Consider the following 26,082-nt stretch of genomic DNA (forward strand, 5'->3'; position numbering starts at 1 on the left):
GCGATGGGTTCAGCTCCTGCAAGTTAACGGAGACTAAAAGTTCTCCATCTGCAACAAGGAATAGCGCCAAAGTCACTGTAGAAATGAGGGGCTGGGGTCAGGGTCTCTTTTTTTGTTAAAGAGAAATGAAAAAAACTGCTGCCTGCTGCTGTCTGAGGCAAAAGCTCATATGGAGCATACCTGAGAAAGCAAGACAGCACATAACCTCAGACCAGGAGCTGAGAGTGTGTGTGCGCTCACCCACTCGAAATGAGTCTTGAGATTCAACAGTACAAAATACTTGGGAAAAATATAACTCTAGAAAAGCTAGCCAAAAAATCGACAGTTTGGAAGATAAATTCATACTAGAGAATATTAAAAAGTCTGTAATATTAATAGAGAATATTAAAAGTCTGTAAATGCTTTAAAATGAATGTTTAAGATCCTCAAAGAGACAGCAAATGAATAATTTACATATAATACAGGAGAGAAAAATCATGAAACATGGGCAAAATTAAAACAAGCTCAGACTGATCTATAAAAGAACAAATTTAAAAATTGGAAATGAAAGATATAATGTATACACATGAACTATATTCCCAGGGTTGTACATCATAACATTAAAATATAATGAAAAGTAAAACTGTCATTAGATGAGTAAGGTTAGATCATGAAGGGTCTTAAATGCCACACTAAAGAGCTGTGTGTTTGTTCCTGACAACAGTGAGGTACCACTGAAGGCTAGAGGTTGGCAAAAGCAGTGGAGTGACACTTCCTGAAAATCATCCTGGCTGCATTATGGATTAAAGAAGGGTAAAACTTCAGGCTGGGGAACCAGGTAGAAGGTTGTTGTCTTTCTCAAGAGAGAAAACAAGGGGTCACAATCCAATGCCTCCAAGAGCCAGACATGTAACATAAATGAGTGAAGCAGGCAGGTTCTAAGATAGTAGGGAGTGGTGGGAACTGTGAAAAATGAAAAGCACATGCCTTGTTGTAAAGGATAGCCACTATTCAGCACCAATTGATAGTTTTCATGCAAGAATATTGCCCAGGATTGCTAGATCTTCCAAATATTCAAGAAAATTTTAATGTAACCTTTTAAATTTCAAAATCTTGCAAAAAATAAACCCAACCAAATATTGACCAAATCTGGTGCAAAGGTTACCAGTCTGCAACATGTGATTCAAAATGAGGTAGTGTCAGTGGAGATAAAGGGGACAAACTCAAGGGATAGCATGAAGGAAGAACTGACCAGATAGTAGTCAGTCGACTGTGGGCTGTAGAAGAGAGGCAGAACAATGGATGACAGCTAGGCTTCCAGTCTGGTCACTGGGTGAATGGTATGCCATTCACTAAGCCATGAAACACAGGTAGAAAGGACATTCAGGTAGCTAAAGCTAATCTGCAGCAGGAATATAAGACTCAGGAAGGGAATAGAAATCATTTTCAAGCTGTACCCTTCCATCTCAGCCCACCGCTCCCATCCCTCCACCTGAATCAGCTGCATCAGTGACGCCTGGTCAGAGCAGGAGGAGGGCACTGGGACCAGTAGACTAGGTCTGAGAGAAGCTGGCTAGATGCACTGATCAAGTGTAGCCACCCACAGGAGCTGAACAGTGAGGCCAGGTGGTATTGCCTGGCAATGCCAGGGTGGTGGCAGTCCTGGTGACTTGGGATCATAACCCAAGGGTGGCCAGTCAATCATTGCAGGCTGTGGGATCTGGGCAGCTGAGCCAACTGGGGACCCCAAAGAGTTAGGAAACATAAAAGAACAGGGAATCCAGAAAATATCGTCTCCACTTAGGGGAAGCTAGGTTTCAAAGAAGATTGAGACTGTGACCTCTTGCCCCCTTATCATCCCTAGTTGCTGAAGTCTGAAGGCATCAACCCATTTTACCCCAGCCACATACTGGTCATAAGCCTTTCTGTGACAAAGAGGGAAATCTTGTCATTTGCAACAATATAGATTTACCTTGAGGGTATCGTGCTAAGTGAAATAAGTCAGATAGGGAAAGATAAATACTGTATTATCTTGCTTAAATGTGGAATCTAAAACAAACAAAAAACAAACAAACAAACAAAAACTCATAGAAACAGAGAGCAAATTGGTTACCAGAGGTGAAGGTGGGTGGAGGGGTGGGGGAATGAGTGAAGGTAATTAAAAGTACAAACTTCCAGGTTTTAAGATTAGTGTGTTCTAGGGATGTAATGTACAGCTGATTCTTAAAGATAGCTAAAGGATAAGTAGGAGAGCCAGAGTGATTCCTTAAAAGGGGACCCTTATCACCTGCAGCATAAGAGCAGACAGCTGAGGAGCAGGCTGGGGACTTAGTAAGAGCTGAATTCCAGAGAAACTTAAATGCTCAGCCAAGGTTGTACTGTTATGCTAAGGTCAGGGGCTCCATTGGAAAAACCTGGGACCCTAAAATATGAGCTGAAGACATCTAAGTGGAAGCTCCTGGCTCTGCAGACTTCCCTGACGCCTCAGAGTTTGCAGAGGGACCCGAACAAGAGCCCTTAACCCATGCCCAAGACACGAAAGGGGGCCCTTCTCACAAAACACATGTGTTCTCTCTCCCCGCAAAGCTGCCTTCACTTCATCTCTTGGCTTCCAAGCCAATAACTAGAGTTAAATCCCAGCATAACCCAGATGGAAATGCACTGAGCATGATAAGGAAATAAACTGTGCCACAGAGGAACTATAAGAACTAGCTAGCATGTACTGGTAGGAGCCAGGAGAGTATTCCTGGAACTGGATTTGAGGGTGCTTGACCAAGGGGACCAGAACATAAGATGATAAACAAGAAGTCATTGACTTGAGAGCACCTCCTCCACATGCACTTTGGCAAGAACCCTAGGGAATGGAGCAAACTCACTGCTGGGGTGCCTCTCAGAAACCCAGAAAAATGATGGCTAACGCTCAGCGAAGTGAAAATGCCTGAGTTGCCCTGGCAGAAGGCAGAGGAAGGAATCAAAAGATGCAGGGAGAAGGGAATGCCACATGGGTCTGTTATGCGAGGCCCAGAGAACTCTCCCATTCACTGAGGCCATCAGGAATACACTGGTGAGACGGGGCACCAAGATCGCTAACAAATTCAGTGAGGCTTCTCTGCAGACCAGACTAAGCTTGGTAATAGCCATGAAGATGATGGGGCTCCTAATAGAAGCCAGGTGGGCAACACTTAACTGCCAAAAGTTAAGGGGCCACCATTACTGTCAAATCACAGTTATTGTCGGGAACAGCCAAGTAGGCTGACCCACAGGGAGTTACGGAGATCGTTAATAAAACATCTGTAGGGACACCTAGATGAGTAACCATAAGGATGCTGCTTAACATCTACAATCAGAAGAAAACAAAAATGGAGGAACAGGGACTCATGGTGGTCACCCTAATAAAAAGTTACAATCCTTTGCTCAGTTCCCAGACCTGAGCCAACTTTCAGACCTAGAACCCAGCGACTGAAGAAATGGCCAGGTCCACAGGATGGAGTACCCCACAGCACTGTGACCAGTATGTATGGTAATGAGTCCCTCAGTCCTTCCCCATTTACTTGGGTGACTATGCACTTGGGAAAAGGAAATACTCTGTCCTTTCAAGGATTATTGGGCATAGGTCTGAACTGACACTGATACTCAGAAACCGAAGTGTCATCAGCATCCTGCATCTTACTGGGGACCCATCCTCTAGCTCACCGAAGATGCGTACACTTAAGACCAGCTGGAGGAGGAAATAAGCCAAGCCTGGTTTATGAGTGTGGGAGAGAGGGGTGTTCAGTTTGTATGTGCAAGCTATAAATGGTTGGCAGCTTCATTCCAGGCACATCCAGGAAGCAGCCTTCAGTGGAAAGGGGAAAATGTCTCAGTAGGTGACGATCCGGGCAGTGCACTTGGTCATCTACTTCCTGTGGAAGGAGAAATGGCCCAAGGTCAGAATAGATACAGATTTCTGAGCAGTGGCCCTGGCCTGGCCTGTTGGTCAGGAAACTGGAAGAAAAAGGACTAGAAGATAAGACACAAAGAGGTTGAGGTAGACATGTGACATGAGAATGTGCATGATATATGAAGACTTTTCTCTATCACTTGTTACCACCACAAGAAAGCATTCTCCATTAAAAAGGCACTGAAAAACCAAGTGGACAGAATGACTTGGTCAGTTGATTTTAACTATCCTTCACCATCAGCCACCCTAGAACTAGGACAGACACATAAACAAACTAGACAGAGACAGAGGCTCTATGACGTGGACTCCTTCTTACCAACTGGCTTCTGTCCCCTCCAGGTGTTTAGCCAGCCAACAACAGAGCCAGCACTGAGCCCCTGACATGGCACTATTCCTCCACCACACCAGCCATCTTCCTGGTAGTAAGTAGAATGTATCAGGCGCACTCGTTCCATCCTGGAAGAGCAAGTGGTACTTCTCACAGGGATGCCTATTCCTTGTACAGGTTCTGCCTCTCCTGCTCACGGGACTTTAGCCAGCACCACAGGCATGAAATCACACAACTTAGCACCTGACTAAGGAATCCACTGCACAGCAAAGGAGGGATCCACGGGTCACATCACACACTGCGCCATCCAGAAGCAGCTGGCCTGAGAAAACCCTGGAACAGCCTATTGAAGGTACAGTTGAAACACCAGCCTGGAGGAAATACTTCTCAAGGATGGATGCCATCCTTCAGGACACAGTACAAGCACTAAATCAGAGGTTTCTATAAAGTTTATGTTCCACTAGGAAGAATAAATGGGCTCAGGACCAAGGGATGGAAGCAAAGCAGCCCTACTCATCACACCCAATGAGCTACTAGGGTATTTCCACCTCACAACTCTAGGCTCTGCAAGATTAGAGGTCCTGGACCCAAAGGCATTCTAACCAGGGACGCAGCAAGGATCCATTGAACTGTAAGCTACACCTGCCATGAAGGCACATTAAACTCGGTCCAGGAACTAGAAGGAAAGGAGCCTCCATTTTGGCAGGATAATTGATCAGCAGGAAGTAGGGCTTCTTTTATACAATAAGTGTAGGAAGAACTCAGGTCATCAAACCCAGGATGCTGGGTTTTCTTTAGGCTCTGGGGAATCTCACTCATTCAGGTGTCGGCAAAGTCCAGTCTCATGAAATATAGGACCTAGGTCTGAGTCTGCTGGCCATCAGCTGGGGGCCATAATTGGTAATCATAGACCTCTCTCTGATCCCCATACAGTCCCCCACATTTCAGAAGCAACATCAAATCCTTCTCACACTGTCCTTTCTCTTTGATCACAGCTGGGGAGGGTTCTCTGCTTTTAAGTACTCATGTGATTAGATCAGCCCCACCTGGATATTCCAGGCTACTTTCCCATCCCAAAGCCTTTGACGGTAACCGCATCTATACAGTACATTTTGCCAAGTAAGGTAACGTGTTCACAGGACCCAGGGATTGCAACGTGGATATCTGGGGAGATGATTATCCTAGGGGCGCAGCTTGGTGCTCCCTTGCCCAGTTGTAACTGAACATGTGCAGCAAGCTGGCCTGAGAAAGGTATGATTACCAAAGGCCCTCAGGAATTAGTTTCACTCCAGTGGGTAAGCCAGCAAGACCTACCAATGTGATAATAAAGAATGAAGGGGATTTATTTTGTAGATGAGTTCATTAGTGTCCTTTTTCTTTTTTTCAGATTCCACATGTGATATCATATGGTATTTTCCTTTCTCTTTCTGGCTTACTTCACTTAGAATGATGATCTCTAGTCCATCCATGTTGCTGCAAATGGCATTATTTTATTGTTTTTTATGGCTGAGGAGTATTCCATTGTGTAAATATACCACAACTTCTTTATCCAGTCATCTGTTGGTGAACATTTGGGTGGTTTCCATGTCTTGGCTATTGTATATAGTGCTGCTATGAACATTGGGATGCATGTGTCTTTTCAAATTAGAGTTCCCGCTGGATATATGCTCAGGAGTGGGATTGTTGGATCATACGGTAAATCTGTTTAGTGTTTTGAGGAAATCTCCATACTGTTTTCCATAATGGCTGCACCAAACTACATTCCCACCAGCAGTGTAGGAGGGTTCCCTTTTCTCCACACCCTCTCCAACTCATCTACAAAGCAGAAACAGACACGCAGGCATAGTAAACAATCTTATGGTTACCAGGGGAAGGAGGGTGGGAAGGGATAAATTTGGGAGTCTGAGGTTTGCAAGTGTTAGCCGCTATATATAAAATTAGACTTCAAATTTTCTTCTTCTGTATAGCACAGGGAACTATATTCAATTATCTTGTAATAGCCTTTAATGAAAAAGAATGAAAATGAATATATGTATGTGTGTGCATTGCTGTACACCAGAAACTGACACATTATAACTGACGGTACTTCAGTTGAGCATGAGGGGGAACCCTCAGGTCAAAAAACTAAAGGAAGTACTGCATATTAATAACTAAAAAAGGGGGGGAATTTAGAATGTTTACTAAAGGGAGATGACTAATTGTGGCTCTGAAACAAACCGCAGCGATGGGAGTTGTAACTCATCCCTCTAACCTAAGCTTCCCCTAAGGAAGAGAGGCCCCTTGGGAATTGTGAAGATGCTGTAGGCATGGACCTATCAGCCACAAGAGGTGGACTGCAGGGGCCATGGAGGTATGCCACCCAGATCTCCTTTCAAGAGAACCTACTCCAACCACCTGGCACCTCGTTTCACCTTTGGATCTACCAAGGTGTCACACTGAGGCCACACCTCCTGGCTGCTACCAATGACAGCACAGGTAGTAGGCCATTTCTTCCAACAGGTAACCTTTTCAGGGCCTCCCAACTGCCAACATTTTCTCAAGAGATGTTGCAACTTGAGTGAGGCTCTTCCTACCAAATCTTCGTTTTTTTCCCTAATAATAGAAGCCAGGACCTTGGAGACTGGTAGCTCTAACATTGCCTTCTCCAAACTCCAAACTTCTCCTTTGCTGGGTTTGCAAACCTGAGTGGCCATCAGAATTCCTGGGTGCTAAGAACGTAGATTCCCTGGTTTCTCCTCTCCCCACTCCCTCACCAAAAGAGCTCATGGACCTGTTAATTTACAAAATAGGTGATAGGGATGCTAATGGTTTGTAGATTAATTTAAAACAATAGGAGAGAAAAATAAATAAAACAATAAATAATCTCTCATCCTGTTGGAGCAGGTATGTTCTTGTTCAAACTGCGTAAGTAATGTTTGTCTTTGTGTTTAAGTGTAATAAGTACGGGAAAAGAAAGCAGTGCAAACAAGAATATACTACAAGCACCATTAAAGGTCATCTCAGGATTCATCTGATGGGCTTTGAGTTACTTTTGACCATTCTCTGGAAGTAAATATTTAAAGCTAAGGTGATGGTATGACTGTATAAACCCTTCTTTGTTCCTCAGTTTAGTTCTTACAGAAGTAACCTTTTGGCTTCCTTGTCGTGCTGCATTATAGTAACAGACAGCTTCTGGCATAGGTAAATTTACCCTAACTAAACTTCTATTTTAACCCTTAGATTCATCATCAAAATGATCTTGACAGCTTATGCTTATCTCTGTGATCAGCATCAGGCCCAACTTCTCTGGAGATTTTATGTATGTATTCCTACCCTTGAGAATTCTGTGATGATAATCAGACAATAATTGTGAGAAACAAATGGGAGTGGGAGGAGAGGGTGAAGAGAAGGTATCTGGCAGATGCCTGCAGAAACAAAGTAACACTGGGCAGGTAGGCTTTAATAAGAAGTCCCACCCCTTTCCATTTACTTCTCACAGGTTTTTATCTTATCCTCCAAACCAAATATATTTACTGAAAATATATTTACTTCTTGGGATGGAAGTACCTGTCCTGTTTTCCCTTTCCCATCAGAGACAGCTCCCTAAGAACCCAAAATATGTATACTATTTGTGTATGTATATATATTTATGTATATATATTTATATACTTATGTATATATTTACACACTCTCAAACACAAACATGAATTCAAGTGATTGTTTTATATTTTCATAACATTTTAACATTTAATAGAAACTATATACAATAATTTTTTATTATATTTTACATAAGATAACCACTACAGAAATTTACATAGTAACATTAGAAGCAAGATGGATGGTTAAGGAGGGCCCAGGCCTGTGGGCTATTTTCTCAGAGGCTATAGGTGAGAGTTCATTGGGGGAAAGGGGTTCAGATTACCCAACTGGGTGAGAGGTAAGGAAAGGCTAAAAACACAGGCTGCTAGACAGAGATAATCAGCCATTGGGTCCATCAGTATTGCAAGACTTTCTTTACAAAAATCTCTCTCCCCTTAGGCACAGCCCCAGATACTCTCAATCCCAGCAGCTCTGACGGGAATCGCCTCTCTCTTCCTTACCCAGAATGGGAAGACACTCACAACTTTTAGACACTATTGGTCCCTTCCCCCAACATTTGGCTTATGTTTGACCATAGCACTCAATAACCCAGAAGAAAAACCAGGTAGTCTGGGTTGTCCTTTAGTGAGAGATGGCCAGAAATGCTTGTTTAAAGAATGGGAAACACTAATCCTCCAAAGTCAAATGGTTCCCCAAAACAAAACAAACTATCAACTGATAGAAGTGGGTTCTGGCTTCCCATTTGCAGTAGCCACTCCACTCTGAGGCAGTGGTGCAGAGGCTTTCTCAGAAATTCGAGATGCCTGTGATCTGCACCCATCTCCAGCCATGTGCATCTGGCCCTGTTAAAAGAAAGTCACTTTGGTTACAAATTCATTCATTATGGTCTGAAGCATGAATCTGACTTACACAACACCCATGTATGGTAGCAAGCAGAACAAGGCAGCAAATATAAAGTAACTCTAGGCAGTTGCTCTTCCCCATAACTATTCCCAACCCTTAGAATCAGAAGGCATTACTTGTAGCATTCCTGAGGCCCTCCCAGTGGGAAGGTGGTCTATGGGTTGTTTCTTCCAAATGAAACAGCCATTCTCTGCTGAGGTTCCAGAACAGCCGGCAGATCACAGGAAGACAGTCCTTTGGGCCTCTGCTTGAAACCAAACAGCTGTAGTTTAACTGCTGGTCTTCAGTCAGGGCCGTTAGTATCCCACCCAAGGCTCAAAGAATGAAGCCAAATCACACTGCTTGTGCTTAACTCTATGATGAAAACAATTCCAGTGCCAAAAGCAACAATTTACCTACATTCCTTGTCTCAACCTCTTCTAGTTAAATAAATTTGTCCTGCTCTCCAAGATATAGGGACCAGGGGCTAGTAAGTGTTCTCTCCAAGGCCCAACTGGGGCACCTTTACTGCTGGTGATGACAACCCACTCCCTGCGGGTACATGCTAGCCACAGCCAGCAGGGAACCCTCTGCCTGGCTGGGGTGGTTCTTCACTTGCCAAAATATCCACTGGGCCTTCAGCAATTTCTTTGATTGAATGATCTTCAAGGGTTAGTGAAGGATCAAAAAGCAAGGGTGAAGGAGGGCACTGCATACCATCCCCCACAACATCCAAGTCCTAGGAAAAGAAAAAGAAAAAAGCCGATCAGCAATACCAAGGGAACCGGTAAGCTGAAGCTGGCCTATTTATCAACACACCTCACAGAAGTTCCCACATACTTTCTCACCCCTCGCCTACCTTTAAACAAAAAAATATTTCCCCCAAATGTCCAACAAGTGGGATGAGGCTGAAAAGCAATGAGAATTTTCTTGCTGCCAAGTATAAAGCACAGACGACTACAGTAGCTTTAAACAGCACATTTTTAAAACAGGAAAATTCAGAGACAGAAAGTAGAATAGTAGTTACCAGGGGCTGGGGATCGAGGGGAACTGGGAGTTATAGTTTAATGGGTACAGAGTCTCTGGGCTGACAAGTTCTGGAAATTGATAGTGGTGATGTTGCACAGTATTTTCAATGTGCTTAATGCTACTGAATAGTACATTTAAAAATGGTTAAAACGGTAAATCTTACATTGTATTTTACCATGATAAAAAAATTTTAAAAAGCGTATTACTTCTAAGACTAACAGAAGTCAACATCTAAGTTCTCCAGTGATGAATCTAATGTGAACAATCTGCAAACTAAAATGAAATATTGCCTTTCTTTTAGATTGGACAATATGAGACCACTTGATTAATGTTCTAATAGTCACAAAGCAAGCCAGTGAGCGAGAGCGCGAACGGGATAGGAGGAGAAAAGAGAAAGGACAAAAAACTTAAAAGTCTTTCTAAATGGCTAGGAAACATTATTTTGGTTGAGTCCCTATCCCCACAGAGTAAGTCCCTGATTCTTAAACCTAACATAATCCAATTGCTCTTTAAAAAACAAAACAAGGAGGGGGAGGGTATAAGCTCAGTGGTAGAGTGCACGCTTAGCATGCACAAAGTTCTGGGTTCAATCCCCAGTACCCCCACTAAAAAATAAAATAAAATTAATTTACAAATACATAAACCTAATTACCCCCCGCTCCAAAAAAACAAAACACACCAGCAACACTATATCCTACAGACTGTTTCCTCTACCCGAGCTAGCCATTCCCACTGGGGTGCTAAAGCCAGCAGACCACAGGAAGACACTGCTCTCAGCTCCTGTCTGAAACCATCAGATACAGCAGTCTACTGGTCTTGATTCAGGTCCTAAAGTACTACCTCACAAAGGCTTAGACAGTGAACGCATCAAGCTCACTTTCACGCCACTTTCTAAGCATCTACTGCTAAACTCTCCTTCCCAAGAGTAAAAGCTATCCAAGGGTTTGTACGCCCCTATGTCAAAGCCAATTTATAGAGGCTCTGTTATTTCCAGCAATTTAGCTTCATGAGCAGCTACTTTAAATTAAGTCTAAAAGTTTGAAATCTTTTCCCTTTCTTTGCTGTGCTGATCACCAAAAACAATAATCACATCTCCAAGATAATTATGGTAAAGAAAATATAATTAAAGAATATACATAATTTAAACAGAAACATAAGGAAAAGGATACAGTTGGCAACCTAACATCTATTTCAAATGTGTTAGAAACTTCTGCATTATCCAAAGAAACCAGTGTTCCCACACCATTAAGACTGAACGCTGTTTTCTCCAGTGCTTTTAGTACACACACTTCTTATTATGCAGCTGATCCTTCAACAACAAAGGGGCTAGGGGCACCAACGCCCATACAGTCAGAAACCCACGTGTAAATGCCGTCGGCCTGCTGCATCCGTGGTTCTGCACCCTCAGATTCAACCAACTGTGCATCAGGTAGTACTCCAATATTATGTATAGAGTGGACCCACACAGTTCAAACCTGTGTTGTTCAAGGGTCAGTTGTATAAATAATTAACTTGGAATTTAAAAGAAACCATTTAAGTAGTGCAGCAAAAGGTTTCCAAGTCTCAGGATGACAGTGGTATGGAAATTTTTCAAACAAAAATAGATACTGAAAAGGCTTTTCTCACATTCAGTGTTGTCTAAGAATTAAAATTGGGAACAGGAACCTAAAATAAGAGAGGAAGAAAGGATCAGCAGAAATGCCTCCTGTAAGAGGAATGTTTAGAGACATCAGGACACAAAGTATCAGGCAGGCCACAAAGACAGAATCAACATTTTGTTCCGGTCTCAAAAACAGCTCAAAAACCACACACACAAAAGAGAGCAAGCTCCAAGTAACAGGATTAAGGTATTAAATTGTTATTTGTCAAATATCCTTGGATCAAAGGACAGAAAATAAGCAAATGTTAATATCTAGAATGAAAGGCTGAATTTTTACTCATATTAATATCTGATACCTGGTCCTCCCATAAGTATAGTTACCAGAAATCATTAACAAGTTAATAGAAATGATATCTAAGGAGGAATGCAAGTAATAAGTTAAGGCTGCTCGGTGAAATTCATATAATGACCAGTGTGGTTCATCTAAAGTACTAATATGAACATAGATGATCAAGTACAAATAGCTGATTATCATTTTTAAAGCTCTAACAACATAGGTCCATCTAAAACACCCATTAGATTCTCAAAAATAAGGTTACTTCTCATACTTTCTTTAGAAAATTCACACCACAAATAAGGATTAAAAAATTTGACAATACATTTTTAAATTTTTTAAAATTAAGATTCCTTACATTTCACCTATAAGCACATCTTATAATCTCTAATATTTTGTGTTAATATTCTCCAAAAATAAACATCTCCAAACATATTGGAACAGCCATATTTTCTCAGATCTAGATTATCAGAAGTTTGAGAAGGAAAACACTATTTTAAATATGGCAAAAACAGGTGAAAGGGGAAAAGCAAAAAGGTCAAAACAGAAAAGTTAGTAACCTAGTACATCTATGTAAAACACGCATTAGTTTCTACATATGTACATTAATATTGGAAGGGAGTATGGTGATATAATGCTTTTAAGGTTATTTTTCAGGCCCTATAAAGCAGCTAATATTACTAAGTTTAAAAAAAAGACAACACCTCTGGGTTTTCGTCACATGTGAAATGAAGGGAGGTGGACAAAAATCTATCTTTATCAATCTAGGGCTATCCATTTATTCTCTTCAACATAATCTCATTGGAAAAGTCTGGGAAGCACTGGGATATATATAATCTCTAAGGTCCGTTTCCTGTTCTCATACTCTATAAATCTGAAGAACTTTAAAAAGCAATTATAATCAAGATTTTTAAAAAACTGTAATTTTATTACAAATGAAGTAACAAAAATCAAGTCTACTAGCCTATAGTCAGTATAAAACCAAAGGGGGGGATTATGGGAGGAAAATTAGAATATGTTTATTCTTAATGCCACTTTTTCTTTTTCAGGTATTACCCTGTCCTTTGTTAGTGAGCAATATTTAAGGCCACCCAAACCCTGTTTCTACCCTTAGCAAAAAATCTTGCAACCTGTAGTGAATTTTCCATTTAGATCTCTCACTTTAAACATGTCATGGTTATATACAAGACACCTTTGTTATACAATTCAGATTTATCTTCAGAATAAATAATGAAGATCTTTATCCAGAGGCTAAAGATTAAGCAAAGTGCCAAAACAGAGGTGGAATATAACAGGGTAGTGCTAATTAGGGAAACATGCCATCAGAGATGGGTTTATGGGCAGGAGCAATCCAGGAACAAGCTGAAAAGGTAAAGTGTACTGTACACACTTAGAAGGCTATAAAAGTAAACACTTAGGGAAATCACTGTTCTAGTCCATTCACACGCAATAACATATCACAAATGAAAAACAGTAGTCAGAGCTAAGTTTAGAGTCATTTTCCAGGGGACACATTAATTTGAAAATGAAAACCCTTATTACAGGGCCAAAACACAAGTTTACATTGTCAAGAGAAGATACCAGTTTGTCTATATTCTTAAGATTCTAGTGAATTACTCACCTTGCGGATGGGTACCAAATTTCCCAGCTACACAAGTCCAACCATAATCGTGACTTCCCAACTTCCCTAAGTTTACAATTTCCCTTATCATTTCCTCAGGAACAAAACAAACAAAAAAACTTCTGCAAAATTTAAACTGTCTCTAAATGAATATGCTAACATACAAATACAACTACACATACATCATTTCAAAACTTTTATCAAAGTTTTTTGTTTTTTAACCACAAAAGACTAACCTATTCTCGCCATTAATAAATAAGGCCTTTCCTCAAGGGCCAACCACAGCAGAGCTTCTCTAACTTACATCACTGAACTCCAGAGGTAAACTCTCAGTGGGCTGAAGCTCAGCAGCACTCAAGTACAGATCCATGGGGCCGGCTTCCAGATCGTCTGGCACAGACAGTACCTGCTCGGGCTTATACATCTGAGGAGGCAGCTGGAAATGCAGTGGGCAGCAGGGATCCTCAGAGAGGCTTACAGGAACTGGTTTGTTGCAGGGTACCTCTTCAGACCCCTGGCAGCATTTGAAGAGAACCTGATTCGTGTCCTGACAAATATCTGTAGAAAAACGGTCAAGGGAAATAAAATGCATCTATCGAAGGCACAAAATAGCAGTCGTTTGCCATGTAAAATTCAAGGTGTGGACTACACAAGATAATTGTTTACATCTGATACAGAACCAAATGCAGGTAGCCATTTTTAAAGTTACTTCTCAAAATAAGTGTCATTTACTAGCATAATCCTAGCTCTGTACCAGTAATGTATAAAACCAATCCCCAACCTCCACTTCAGGATCTAGTCATTTAAAGTAGAAACACTAATCTTGTTCTGTTCTCCCTTATGAGGGTCAAACACAAAACATTTGAAAACATAGTGCCAAGCAAATAGCAGTTAACAGTGCTAGAAATCAAACCTATTCAGAAGAAACATGTCATGGCAAATGCAAATAGCTTGCAAAGGCCCCTACCAACCCCTTCCCAAGAGTCACGAGATATATATAATGTTGTTTCTGCTGTTAAGCAGATGGGCAAAAAGTTTGTAAAACCTTCTTGAACCTTGTTTCCAAAATGTTTACATGATGAATCTGCTTAAAGCAGCAGTGTGTTGGGGGAAAACAGAAGCCCTAGTAATAGTAACTAGGTATCATATCCTGACAGGAAATAAATTTCCATGCCTCCTTTAATTAGGGGGGTGGTCAGTGCAGGAGAGTCCTGTTATGATCCCAAAGAGAAAGGGAAGATGATTCTGTTTATGAGGGCCCATGGAAAGGAAGTGCTCCAGGAACACCCCAAGAGCTCTAACAACTCCTGTTAAGGGAAGCAGAAAAGGGCTATATTTCCAAGTTGGCAAAAAAGCTCTGTAGGATGAATCAAAATTGAAACCATGATTAGATAACAAAATTCTTATTCAAGTTACTCTATAAAATATATTTTACTCAAGTTTCACCATTTTAAAAAAACCTTAACTACATGGTAATTTTCCCTAGATTAATAGACAACTGTTATTTCAAATTCGGGCTTATTTTTAAACCAGAAAGCACAATTTTCTATAAATTGATTGTACCCAGGATTATCAAAGTATGGGTAATTTTTGTCCCCAAAACTTTAAGGTAGTTTTTTTAATTTAAAAAATCTAATGTACATTATAATTTTTAAACCAAATAAAGCCTCTGGAAGAAAGCCATTTCTTTCAATCCAGTCTTAGAACTTGCTAAACTCTAAACCAGGATTTCACAACCTTGGCATTACTGACATTAAGGACATCTGTGCACACTGCACAATGTTTATTAGCAGCATTCCTGGCCCCTGCCCACTAGATGTCAGAGCATGCCCAGCCCTGAGCTATGACGTACAAAAAATGCCTCCACACCTTGCCGGAGGGGGGGGGGGGGGACGACAAAATGGCACCCAGTTGAGAACCACTACTCTAAAGGAACAGTAAATAGCTCAAAGTAAACAAATATGTATTGAATAAATCAATGATCAAATAAACATTGAATCTAATGGAACAATCAAATTTGTAATCTCTATGTGCTTAATTAAGAAGCCCAATCTTACTTAAATTATTAAAATTTCAAACATTACTCCATTAAATGTTTTAATTGGAACTTTTTTCATGGAATTCAAAGGACTTTCACAAGTCTCATTTATTTAAAACCACAATATCCTTGAAAGACCCTCCCCCCATCCTCCTCCACCCCCTTTCCTTTCCAATGGGGACAACAGACAAAGAAGGGAATGGTTGACCTACAACTAGAGTCTGGGTCCTTCACTTTCAGTCCAGTGCTGTCTCCATTAGACCAGAGTAAAGAGTTAACAGGTCACCAATGGCAGTCGCATCTTTCTCTGGGATAAGGACTTAAGGAAGGGTAAGTGACTCAGGCAACTATGGAGTGGAAAGGAAAAGAGCACAAAAGAAAAAAACACTACTTCCCCTCTATTCAAATACACTTCATTTTCACCTTTGCTTTTTAAAATGTTAACAATAAGCTATTGAGTCTAGTGCTGTAAGAAAAGTCTAAAATACTCCTTAATACCCATAAATTGGGTTTTTTGCCTTACAAAGTAATTAAAGAAGAAACCTAAAAAGTACAAAGCAGAGGGAAAGGGGACATTCAGAACCACATCCAATGTAACACTTCTGTTACATTCCCTCCCAGTATTTAGTTCCATGTAGTTAAAACATACTCTAAAGAACTTCGTATCTTTTTTTGTCACTATCATTTTCCTATGTCATTCATAAATTTTGTTAAATATGTTTAATTCCTGAACATATTCCATTATTATGCTGTGCCATAATCTTTTTCCTATCTCTGAAAATTTTTAAGGCTGTTTCCAGTTAGAGGAATTTTATGTAAAAGTATTGGTCTGCGTTCAATTATCTCCTTAAAATATATTCTCAGAGGTGACAGTATATCAAAGAATATGAATACTGTCTAACTGCTTTCTAAAAAGCCTGTACCACTTTATAGTCCCACTGGCAGTGCTCAGAATGGCCATTTCATCATTCCCTCGCCAACTTCAAATCTTACATAAACAAGTATACAATTTATACATTAAGAAGCTTCCTTGTTTTAATTCCTATTTCACTTATTTATAGTGAAGATAAATACTTTTCAACTATCAGCCACTTCTACTTTTAAATAGATAGCCTCTGCCCAATTATGTTTTGGGCATTTATCTTTAGTTTTTAATTACTCTTTACAAGCATTTTATATATTAAGGACAGTAATCCTTTACCAGACATTTGTTACAATAATCAATAAATTCATAAAATACTTAATAAACAATAGGAAAAAGATCAGTTTTCCTTTCAAAAGTCCAAGAGAAGATTCTCCTTCCCTGCGTATTAAAGAAAATATATTTTATTTTCCAAGTATCTGTATTTCTTGCCAGGCAAATGAAATCCAGTAGGATTTCATATAATGTAGAGCATCATAATATCTAACAAATGCTTTACTGTGAAAATAACTTTCTCAGTATAACTTTTCTCAATCAATAGCCATCGTATAGATGCACTTTCACAATTCAATAAACAACTCAAAAAGTTTTACAGCCTAATACTAAATGTAAGTTTCCAGTCTGAATAAAGTCTAAAATATACAAGTCAGGGCCTTGACTATACAAAAGAATTATATTCAAAGGAAGCTCACAGTTCAGAATCATCCTACTGTTTTTATGGAAAACCCACAGCATTTTTTTTTGTAGTAACTGGATTTAAGAGTGTAATTCTAAAGAACAAGTTAAGTCAGGTATCTCTAAATTTTGGAATCCCGGTATTAATCAACTACAGACAAGTATTAGCCCACATCTGTCACTAATGACTTAGATGTTTCTTTCTAATGAATTGACCACTACATTTCCACAGTTCTGAAATGGCCAACAGAAAGACACTTCTTTAGGCACCTGCTTGAAACCAACAGCTTCAGCAAACTGCCGGCCTTGATTCAGGGCCAAAGGAAAACAAAGACCTTCAATTAAGCAAACTATCACAGATTTCCACTGGCCTTCAGTCTGGCTAACAATTTAAACAGTAAAAAGATACGGGTAAGGCAGTGTCTGGTCATTGGAAGAGACTGATTGGAACAACGAACGTCATCCACAAAGGCCAAGCACCTCTGACTGGAACGAGTGGTATGGGCCTAAAATGGAGAAAACAGTAAGTCAAAACAAACAAACCACAAAAGAACATAAAACCAATTATCTATGAAAATACTTAGTTATAACATTTAAGAAACATACATCCTTAAACCCTAGAAACTTCAACATTTAACAAATTTATTCACCAATACTTTGCAAAAGGAAAAAAATTTTAAAACCTCATGTCCAAATGAGTCAACCCTAATTCAAAATACACCACCTCCATATTATAAAAGTGATATACAGCGGCTTTCTAACTATTTTGTCTTTTAGCAGAATTCTTTTAAAATTGCAATCTTATCTGATGCCTCAATAAACAAAAAAGAAAAATGGAATTACTCTTATTGAAGCAAAGACCAAGGGCTTGAGAAACAAATTTAAGAATGATCACTTAACTCTGCTTCCTTATCAACCTTCCTGACATTCATTGCTCCCATTATTCTATCTTCCCACCTTCTAAAATAAGAGTCCCAAGCTACTTAGGTGTTCTGTGCCTATTTCTGTACTTAAGAATTTTTGAATCTAATAACTTAGAAACCTATGGCAACCCTTCAGTATGCGGATGAGAACAGAGGCCCAGAGAAGTTCAGTTATCAGTGCAGGCACAGAACTATCATAAGGGAACTGAGACTAAAACCCATGTCTCTGGACCTCCAGATAAGTGCTCTTTTCAATATACCCCACGTCAAAGAAGTCAGATTTCAGAACCAAGAGTGTGTAACAGTGTTTTGACAACTGTAACTTTTTAAATAAAGCAACTGTATACATATATGTTTATACTTATACGTATATACTACACACACACACACACACACACACACACACATCACCTGCTGAGAGGCACCATCTGTGGCCAGCATTCTGCGTTCCTTCAGCTGCCTATGTAGTAAGGCTTCCACTCCATAGCGCTGACGATACCGTCGGAGACATTTTAGACGCTTTAAGTTCTCTCGTTCTTTGGCCAGAAGTCCCTCTGGGCCAGTCAGGAGACTACTACCTGGAAAGTCACAACAGTTAAGATGTTACTTGCCAAGCAACTAATCAAGGATGCTTCTCCAAATTAATAAGAAGTAAACAGGCCAAAAGACAGTTTCAAAAGCACATCCTCCTCCAATCCAAATAACAAGACAGAAGTAAATCTAACTACCACCAAATTCACATGTTGAACCCACAACAGCTTGTTGGAACTGGCATAAAACTTGCCTAAAGCTTCATGTTCCACTTTGCGATTGTGTAAGTAACGTCGCTTCTTCTCTTTTAGCAGATGCTGAAGTCTTTTAAACTGGTCAATGTACAAAGACTGCAAACGAATTAGCTTTTCACGCATTATCAGAGCCACTTCTTCTGCTGTGTAGACACCAGCATGTCTAGAATAAAATAGAGGATTCAACAAAGCATAAGAAGTGTATTAATAAAACCCAAGCTTAACAGGAGAAAAGAGTAAAGGTTAGACTTAAGTTTGCTATTCAACAAGCAGTCCGTGCTGAGACAATCACCTTATTAAACAGGAATGTTTTCACACAGCATTTTACCATTCAAGTTGTTATTAAAAAACAAAAAAGAAAATTCCCAAGAATGGATACTAAAATATGATCTCACAATCTGGGGAAAGGGAAGCGATTCATTATTTTCTCCAATTATGTGCACTGTGTTTAAATAGAAGTGAAGATACAAAATACTCAAAACTTTTATTAATCTACATTCTTGTTCCATTTAATAATTTCATATATGAAAATCACTTATCAGTCAGGACAGCTTAAAGTGCTTAATTTAGTATCATGTATCTTAATATATTTTAATTAAAGTACAAAAGATAACAATTACAATTTTTAATTTAAAAATACACTTCTATGTGGAAGTTTACATAGGCCCTCAAAACACGGGTCACAATGGCTATTCAATGTCCTCAGCTCATTTTCTTGACAATGTTCTTAAAAGACAGCACCCTGGGTTAACCCTGAATTGCCAAAGATCTAGCTCCACATCAACTTTATTACACTTTGCCACCAGTTATGAATTAACAGAACTTTTAAAAAAGTTATTCTACTGACTAATGAGGTCACATAAGGAAATGAGTTAAAAATCAGTTTTAATTAAAGACTGTTTTCTGCCTCTGAATTAAGTAACTCAAAATTTAAGAGATTAACTGCAAATCTGAAAGATTTTTGGTTCCATTTGTCTTGTGTAATCATTATATAAAGAGCAAGCTATATACCTTGACTTGATATTTATACTAATTTTAAATCCAAAAATTACGTGCTCTTTAAAATTCAGCTGTTAAAAATCACTGAAATACACAGAATAAACAAACTTTGGGACTGAAAGCAAGTAATCTCTGCCAAAAATTTTTCATAAATATAAATAGGAGACAATACTACCAGTGTCTAAGAAATAAGTACAATTACAAAGCACTCTAAAGTATAAACAGAAATTAAGAACCAAAACATGAATAAAACTGGCAAATTATACAAATGTCAAAATCTAAGACTATAAAAAAATATGAAAAGGTTTATTCATACTCAGGAAAAAGGGGCTTGTTTGCATTAATATGTCTGCAGGCCTGAAGTACTGAGGCCTCACCCTAGTAGCAAGTTTGTTAAAATGAAATTAATTTCATTGTACCATCAGAAGAGAATTTAATCAATGAGCTGGGAATTAGAATTTATAAATGGGAAGACACTACAATTAGAATTTACTACAAATCATTGCAGGGGAGAGGGCAGTGAGCATCCGGACTAATATGAATGCTTAGTTCACGTGACAAATGGATCAATTATTTAAAGATTCAGACTTTCACAGCCAGTTATTAAAATCATGAACTAAGTCTTCTAGATCTGATATGCACAAATATAAATCTAGGTTTTATTGTTAGAATTCAACTTCCAGAAAGAGTCACCTTATAGTCTATTAAATAGTATCTCTTAAAGTGCATACTTCCAAATTTCTTTACTTTGATTACAATGATGAAGACTTGAAATGATCTTTATCAAAATAAGTTCTGGATGCCTATAAAGATCATATGATAAAACTTATTTTTTAAAAAGGAAAAGATTTAACAATTATTCTTAAGCTAAAACTTCAACAGTGTTGGATGTTGTAAAGGAGCTTTTAAAGCAATTAAGCAAATGGTTACTTTGAGGGAAATCACATACATATATCTACAAGGGGGGAAAAACTATGCCAATAGCAATTCTAGGTAGGATAAAATCTCTAATGACATCATCATAAACAATTCAAAAAGAACTTTCTGAAACAAGTGAGTGAAGATATATGCTGTAAATTGTTACTGATTCAAGAAGTATTGATTCAAAAATGATGACAAAAACACTGGCACCAAAGATGAAAATTCTTAATTAAAAGAATTTCATTAAATAAAACACTTGCATTAAATATAAGATGATAATACGTAACCACACTAATGAATTAAATATTGTAAGTGGATAATTAACAATTCTACTTACATCCCTAAAAATGCATATACATAATACCCCGTTGGTGGATCTCCAGGTTAAGGAGAGCCCACTATGGGACTTCAGCATCCTTGGATTTTGGTACCTGCCACAGATACTAGAACCAATCCCCCTCAGATAACAAGTGACAACTGTATTTTAGTGGGCCAAAAAATGTTTTGGATATTATCAGTGGAAGAATTAAGGAAAGCCTTATATTTAGTTGCCTAATAGCTGAGCACATCTAGGGCTTCCTTTTCCCCTTTGAATGTTCCTTTTAGGAGAAACTGACATCAAGTACCTAGTGCTTTTAACATTTATACTTCTCATAAAACTAACTGGTATTTTGGTTTATATAGCAATCTCTTGTAAATTAGATTAGCATGAATGTGTCCCCTAGGGACAAATCTACTCTAGATTACTACTGACAAAATCAAGTTCCTGGACTTTCAAAACTGAGTGTTTACCACACCAAAATAGTCACTTTGTGACCCTAAAGAGCATACACCTCTTCAAAGCAGCAAGTTTGACATTTCTAGAAACACAATGGGAAAATATATATATATATATACACATTTGGTATCAGGTTTCTATTGAGAATCCTGCTAGAAACAAACATTTCTACTCAAACTAAACAGACTTTCTAAACAAGTACTTCCTGAATAGCTGACTAAACTGAGATTACTTAAATAGGTGAAATTATTCTACTCAGAAAATGTAACCCCTACATGACTTTTTATAAATGTCAGAATCCAAGGAATGAAGAAAATGCTATTCCAAGAATTTAAAAAGGAAAGGAAAAAAAAAAAAAAATCCAAGTCAAACACTGGTCAAGTCTAGAAATTCATTACCCCTCCCACAATTTAGTTCTTCCACCTAAACTATCAGGGGGAAGTGTTAAGAGACAGAGGTCAGAAAGAAAACAAAAACAATAAACTAAATCCAAACCATGAGACACAGAAATAAGAGACTGGAGTGGCAATGTTTTTAAGTATCTACAACTCCGAAAGTGATCATGGGTTAAGTGACAAATAGAACCTTAGTAAGATATAATTAGGTTGATTACTCACTTCTGGGTTTCTAAATCAGTTTCTCTTTCTTAGGCATGAAACCAAAGGAAGCTCTTGAACACCTTTTAATTTTTCTTAAATAAATAAGTAAAAGGGAATTTTGCAGAAGTAGTAGTTATTCAAATACAATCACTTTATTATTCCTGAGGTTTAAGCCAAGAACTGATTCACATCAATTTTCTCTACTTGATCTCAACCCACCTCCCACTCCTGTGTCCAAGAAATTTCCTATTTTCTCCCCTACACTTTCTCATGTGTAGTTGATGTCCAAAAACTGTCCCAAATTACAAGACTTCTAACAAAGAATCAAATCCTGCCTTGAAGCAAGATGGTGATAAACGATGACACTTTTAATACACAGAAGCTATTACTGCTCATACATAGCTAAGCTATCTTCAATCCTCCTAGTTAATTAATCTGTGAACAGCATGCAGTACTACATTCCATATACTAACTAGTAAAATATTTAAAAAGCCTTATGTGGAGTTACAACTTACTTTAGGGGATCTTCTTGATCACTGTCTATGCTATCAGCTTCACTGTCAGGGTCACCTCTCCATGTCTGATCCACAGTAATGGGTTCCTGCTCCCCATCACTCCAGCTGTCTTCATCTGAGGCAAGGAAGGGAGAGCAGCCATTAAGACTTCCCACCTCTGTAACTCCACCACACAAAACTAGATTACTTAACACAACAACCCAAACCTTAAAGTTGAAAACAACTTAGCACAGAGGCACTGGCAAAAAAACAGCTTAAGAAAATACATCCCAAGTTATGAGTACTTATATAAATGAGTTAACCATACCCTCAAAAGCACAGAACGGCCAACTCAAAATTATTCTGTTTCCCTGCCTAGCAAAGATAATAAATATAAAAACAGCAATGAAGGAAATAGTCATAAACTCAGGAAAGTACACCTAAGCACACACTACTTAAAACCAAAAAGACTGGTGAATTACATTGCAGTCCTGAATTTTCATGGAATTGCCAGTGAATTAACAATAATATTGTATTATCAAGTGCCACACATGTTCGAGGCACCGTGCTAAACCAAATTAAGTTCTTTGTTAACTTTCTTCCTCCTTTTTCATTCTAGGAGAGAAGATCCTTACCCAGAATCCGGCTGGCTTCACTGCGGCTACTTTCTGGAGTCTGAGACCCCAGCTCTGTCTTAGCATATGAGCTCAGCTGGCACAAAAGTGTTTCACCCACAGGCCCTGGACTGGTCTTCTTCATTTGAGCATGAAGTGCCAGGGCATTCCTACGGGCATGTTCAGCACAGAAGGACACCCTAAGGAAACAAAACATTAACATTTTATACTCTGGTTCCTTCTTGAAAGAGTTCAGTCATTTTTCACAGACACTGATCTTCAGATCATTTTCAGGAAATTAAAATGACTATTATCTTCATTTATAAATTTAAAACGCCAGTGAGGCAGAATAATTTAATTGGCCCAAGGTCAACTCATTTGATATTACTAAAGGGAAATGCAGGTAGAAGAATCTAGTGCTCTACCATCAAACAAAACATACCAAGTATAAAAATGCTGACATCATCTCACAACAAATCAAGGAGATCCACTTTCATCTCTCAAAACTGGTTCTGGAAGGCAACTATACACTTCAATATCAATCCATTGTAGGTAATAAGATGTGAGACACAATTTTAAAACCAGAAGATACATGCAGAATTTATCTAGCCAAATTATGTTTCTGCATGGATACCTTTGCTTAAATGATGAAAGCTATCAAGCCTTTCCCAGAAGAATGATACACATATATACAATTTTGCATTATTACTTGAGGTTTAAGGACAGCCAAAAGAGCCGTGGATCCCAGGGTTAAGAATAATCTAGAATATCCTTTACTTTACAGATAAGCAGAAAGATCCAGAGATTAACTGGTCCAACTGGACGTGGTCTCCTTCCAATTTTCACTGTTTTTATTTTTCCAGTTTTCACCATGTTAAAAAATTTCCCGAAGATATACCCATAGCGTCAATTTTACAAGCACATGACCTAAAAACTCGAAACTCAGCAGCTATTCCCAAACCCACATCATACCACATCCTCCTCTCACTTAAAAGCTAAAACTACAAACGACATAGATATCTATCTATATATATGTATATATATATATACCCATCTTTCTTCTCAGGCTTTGGGGCAGCACTGGGACATCTTTTTCCGTTCTTCGTCGATATATAACTGCACTGCTTGAAAGGTGCATTCTTGTCTTCAAGGATATGCTTAATGCAAAACTCCTGCCCCTCCAGACGAGGTTGCGAGCATGGGCGATGAGTAAATGAACAAGACAAGGGCTCCTGAGACCTGGGCACTGGGGTGATCCTCCCCCGATTGGTCGGCAAGACGTGGATCCGAATCCTGTTCATACCAAAACCTGCAGGGTCACACAAAAGATCAAAAAGCCCTTCCTTACCATTCCGGAAAATTCCTGCTCCACAATATCCGAGCAGACCGCGCGTGGCTTCTAAAAGACGAGCGGAAGTCACGATCCTCAACTCCCCCAGTCCAGGTCTCCCCAGGCGTTAGTAATTTGCCTCACCTCAATTTCTCCGTCAAGCCCTCCCCGACCCCGGCCACCACCACCACCACCAGGCTGAAAAGTACCCGAAGGGCTCGCACCGCCGCGGTACGAGGGGACGGGCCAGCGCCGGCCTCACGCGGCGGCAGCAACGTCGCAGCACCGCGCCCCGCCTCGGCCTCCGCCTCCCCGGATGCCGCCTTTGTCCCGGCCCGCCTCAGAGCTCACGGTCGGGCCCTGCCCATCCTCGGCGGCCCGTGCAAGCGCCATTTTGTCCTAAGACTCCCAGCACGGGAGGTTCTGGGTCCTGGGAGCCTACACGAGGAGAGCGACCCTGACGCTGACTGAGGCAGAATAGCAGCTCGGAAAGGGCAAAAGGGGAAGAAGCAGCAGCCTCACTGCAAAGGCGAAGAGCAAGCACACCCGCCATCTTACCTCTGCCGCCGCGCCGCTCGTCTTCTGGCCGCGCCAGCCGCTTCTAACTCGGCCCCATTCCTTTCCGTGCTCCCAACCGCTGATTGGCTACTGCGCCTACGACTGTGCGTCACCATTGGCCGAGGCCCGCTACCAATCAAGCCTGAGAGGGCGGGGCGCTGAGTAAAGGCGCGGCTGGGTGGCTGAGAAGAGCTGTCAGCAACTCCGGAGAAAGTGAGGCTGCGGAACCCGCTCGCTCGGTACCGCTCTTTTCCACCTCGCGGCGCGGCGGGTTTTCAGGCCGCAAAAGCGACTGAAAGGTCGCCGTGAGTCTCAGCTGCAGATACCTCACCATCCTTACACAGTGGATACCAAATCAGGCATATAGAGGCCAAAAGATCACTGTACATTTGACTCTTACTGTTTATACAGGAAAAGGCTTTAAGTTTTCTTTTGTGAACAGTTCATTTACGGAAACTTTTTTGAGGATTTACTGAGTCTGGGAAATTACATATATAAACATTTAATTTTCAGAACAATCCTAAGAGGTAGAAGCTATAATCTCCATTTTACAGATAAGATAACGGAGGAACAGAATGGGCCCATATCTAGTAATGGGGGAGGGAGGAGAATTTGAACCCAGCCCTAATTCTTTATCCTTTTATTGCCTCTCATATAGTGAAGAACATTGGACTGAGAATTAGGAAATGTTAGTTTTAGTTGAGGCCTTGATTCTCTAAAATTCTCCACAATTCCATGCTAAATAATGTAGACATATAGAAATGGCAGACACAATCCCAACTTTATCATCCTTAATGGACTTCTTAGTTAAAAGCATTTCTCGTGTTTCATCTCCACCACACCTCGCGTTGAAATGAACTGACACTTTGGCCCCTACGCCTTCTGGATCTGTTTTGCATCCCAACCTTTCCAAGCTCTCTTATGTGCTGTCGGTTTCATTTAAGTAAGCTGTTTCTCCACTACAAGTGAGCAGGTGAGCATGATTCACGGTGGTGAGTGAGAATCTACAAGGCTCAAGCACAGCAGTTTAGGCACAAGAGTGATTAAAACCAAAATGGGGGAAGGAGGACTTATAAGTGCCTTTTCCCGGAGATTAGGTCTTTCCCTGGAAGACCCCTTCATGAAATTCATTCATTCAATAAATACTTATTGAG

The 26,082-nt window shown here is 39.8% G+C and overlaps 1 protein-coding gene, 1 long non-coding RNA gene, 2 other non-coding genes and 1 pseudogene across 7 annotated transcripts; 1 reads left to right on the top strand and 4 right to left on the bottom strand.

Moving 5' to 3' along the window:
- The first annotated feature begins 93 nt into the window (after positions 1 to 93).
- LOC105103793 (uncharacterized) lies at positions 94 to 23,267 on the top strand. The gene is made up of 3 exons (XR_010382902.1): positions 94 to 4,599; positions 7,467 to 7,545; positions 23,046 to 23,267. It is a non-coding gene; the product is annotated as an uncharacterized LOC105103793 (long non-coding RNA).
- KANSL2 (KAT8 regulatory NSL complex subunit 2) lies at positions 7,931 to 24,341 on the bottom strand. Of its 4 annotated transcripts, none has more exons than XM_064490926.1 (10): positions 24,091 to 24,341; positions 23,062 to 23,240; positions 22,448 to 22,562; positions 18,635 to 18,798; positions 18,262 to 18,428; positions 17,337 to 17,433; positions 13,699 to 13,850; positions 9,328 to 9,447; positions 8,846 to 8,973; positions 8,528 to 8,668 (listed from the first exon to the last, which is right to left on the bottom strand). In XM_064490926.1, exons 1-9 carry the CDS (start codon positions 24,339 to 24,341, stop codon positions 8,884 to 8,886), a joined length of 1,335 nt encoding a protein of 444 aa, XP_064346996.1. In that variant the 3' UTR covers positions 8,528 to 8,668; positions 8,846 to 8,883. The 4 variants fall into 4 exon arrangements, with proteins under 4 accessions (XP_064346995.1, XP_064346993.1, XP_064346996.1 ...); XM_064490924.1 differs by having other exon boundaries at positions 13,597 to 13,850; XM_064490925.1 differs by lacking the exon at positions 8,846 to 8,973 and having other exon boundaries at positions 7,931 to 8,668.
- LOC116156637 (small nucleolar RNA SNORA2/SNORA34 family) lies at positions 8,889 to 9,026 on the bottom strand. Its single transcript, XR_004140481.1, has one exon. It is a non-coding gene; the product is annotated as a small nucleolar RNA SNORA2/SNORA34 family (small nucleolar RNA).
- On the bottom strand, positions 10,437 to 10,568 carry LOC116156638 (small nucleolar RNA SNORA2/SNORA34 family). The gene has a single exon (XR_004140482.1). It is a non-coding gene; the product is annotated as a small nucleolar RNA SNORA2/SNORA34 family (small nucleolar RNA).
- Positions 17,119 to 17,248, bottom strand: LOC116156636 (small nucleolar RNA SNORA2/SNORA34 family; annotated as a pseudogene).
- Positions 24,342 to 26,082: the final 1,741 nt, after the last annotated feature.

This window comes from Camelus dromedarius, chromosome 11 (genome assembly GCF_036321535.1).
Source record: "Camelus dromedarius isolate mCamDro1 chromosome 11, mCamDro1.pat, whole genome shotgun sequence".
NCBI classification, from domain to species: Eukaryota; Metazoa; Chordata; class Mammalia; order Artiodactyla; family Camelidae; genus Camelus; species Camelus dromedarius.

Excerpts from the sequence above, each read along its gene's own strand:
- KANSL2 (XM_064490923.1), bottom strand. The coding sequence starts at position 24,341 with ATGAACAGGATTCGGATCCACGTCTTGCCGACCAATCGGGGGAGGATC. Across the intron at positions 22,563-23,061 it reads TGAAGCCAGCCGGATTCTGG|ATGAAGACAGCTGGAGTGAT; the intron begins GTAAGGATCTTC and ends TCCTTGCCTCAG. Across the intron at positions 18,429-18,634 it reads AGTGGAACATGAAGCTTTAG|GTAGTAGTCTCCTGACTGGC; the intron begins GCAAGTTTTATG and ends GTGACTTTCCAG.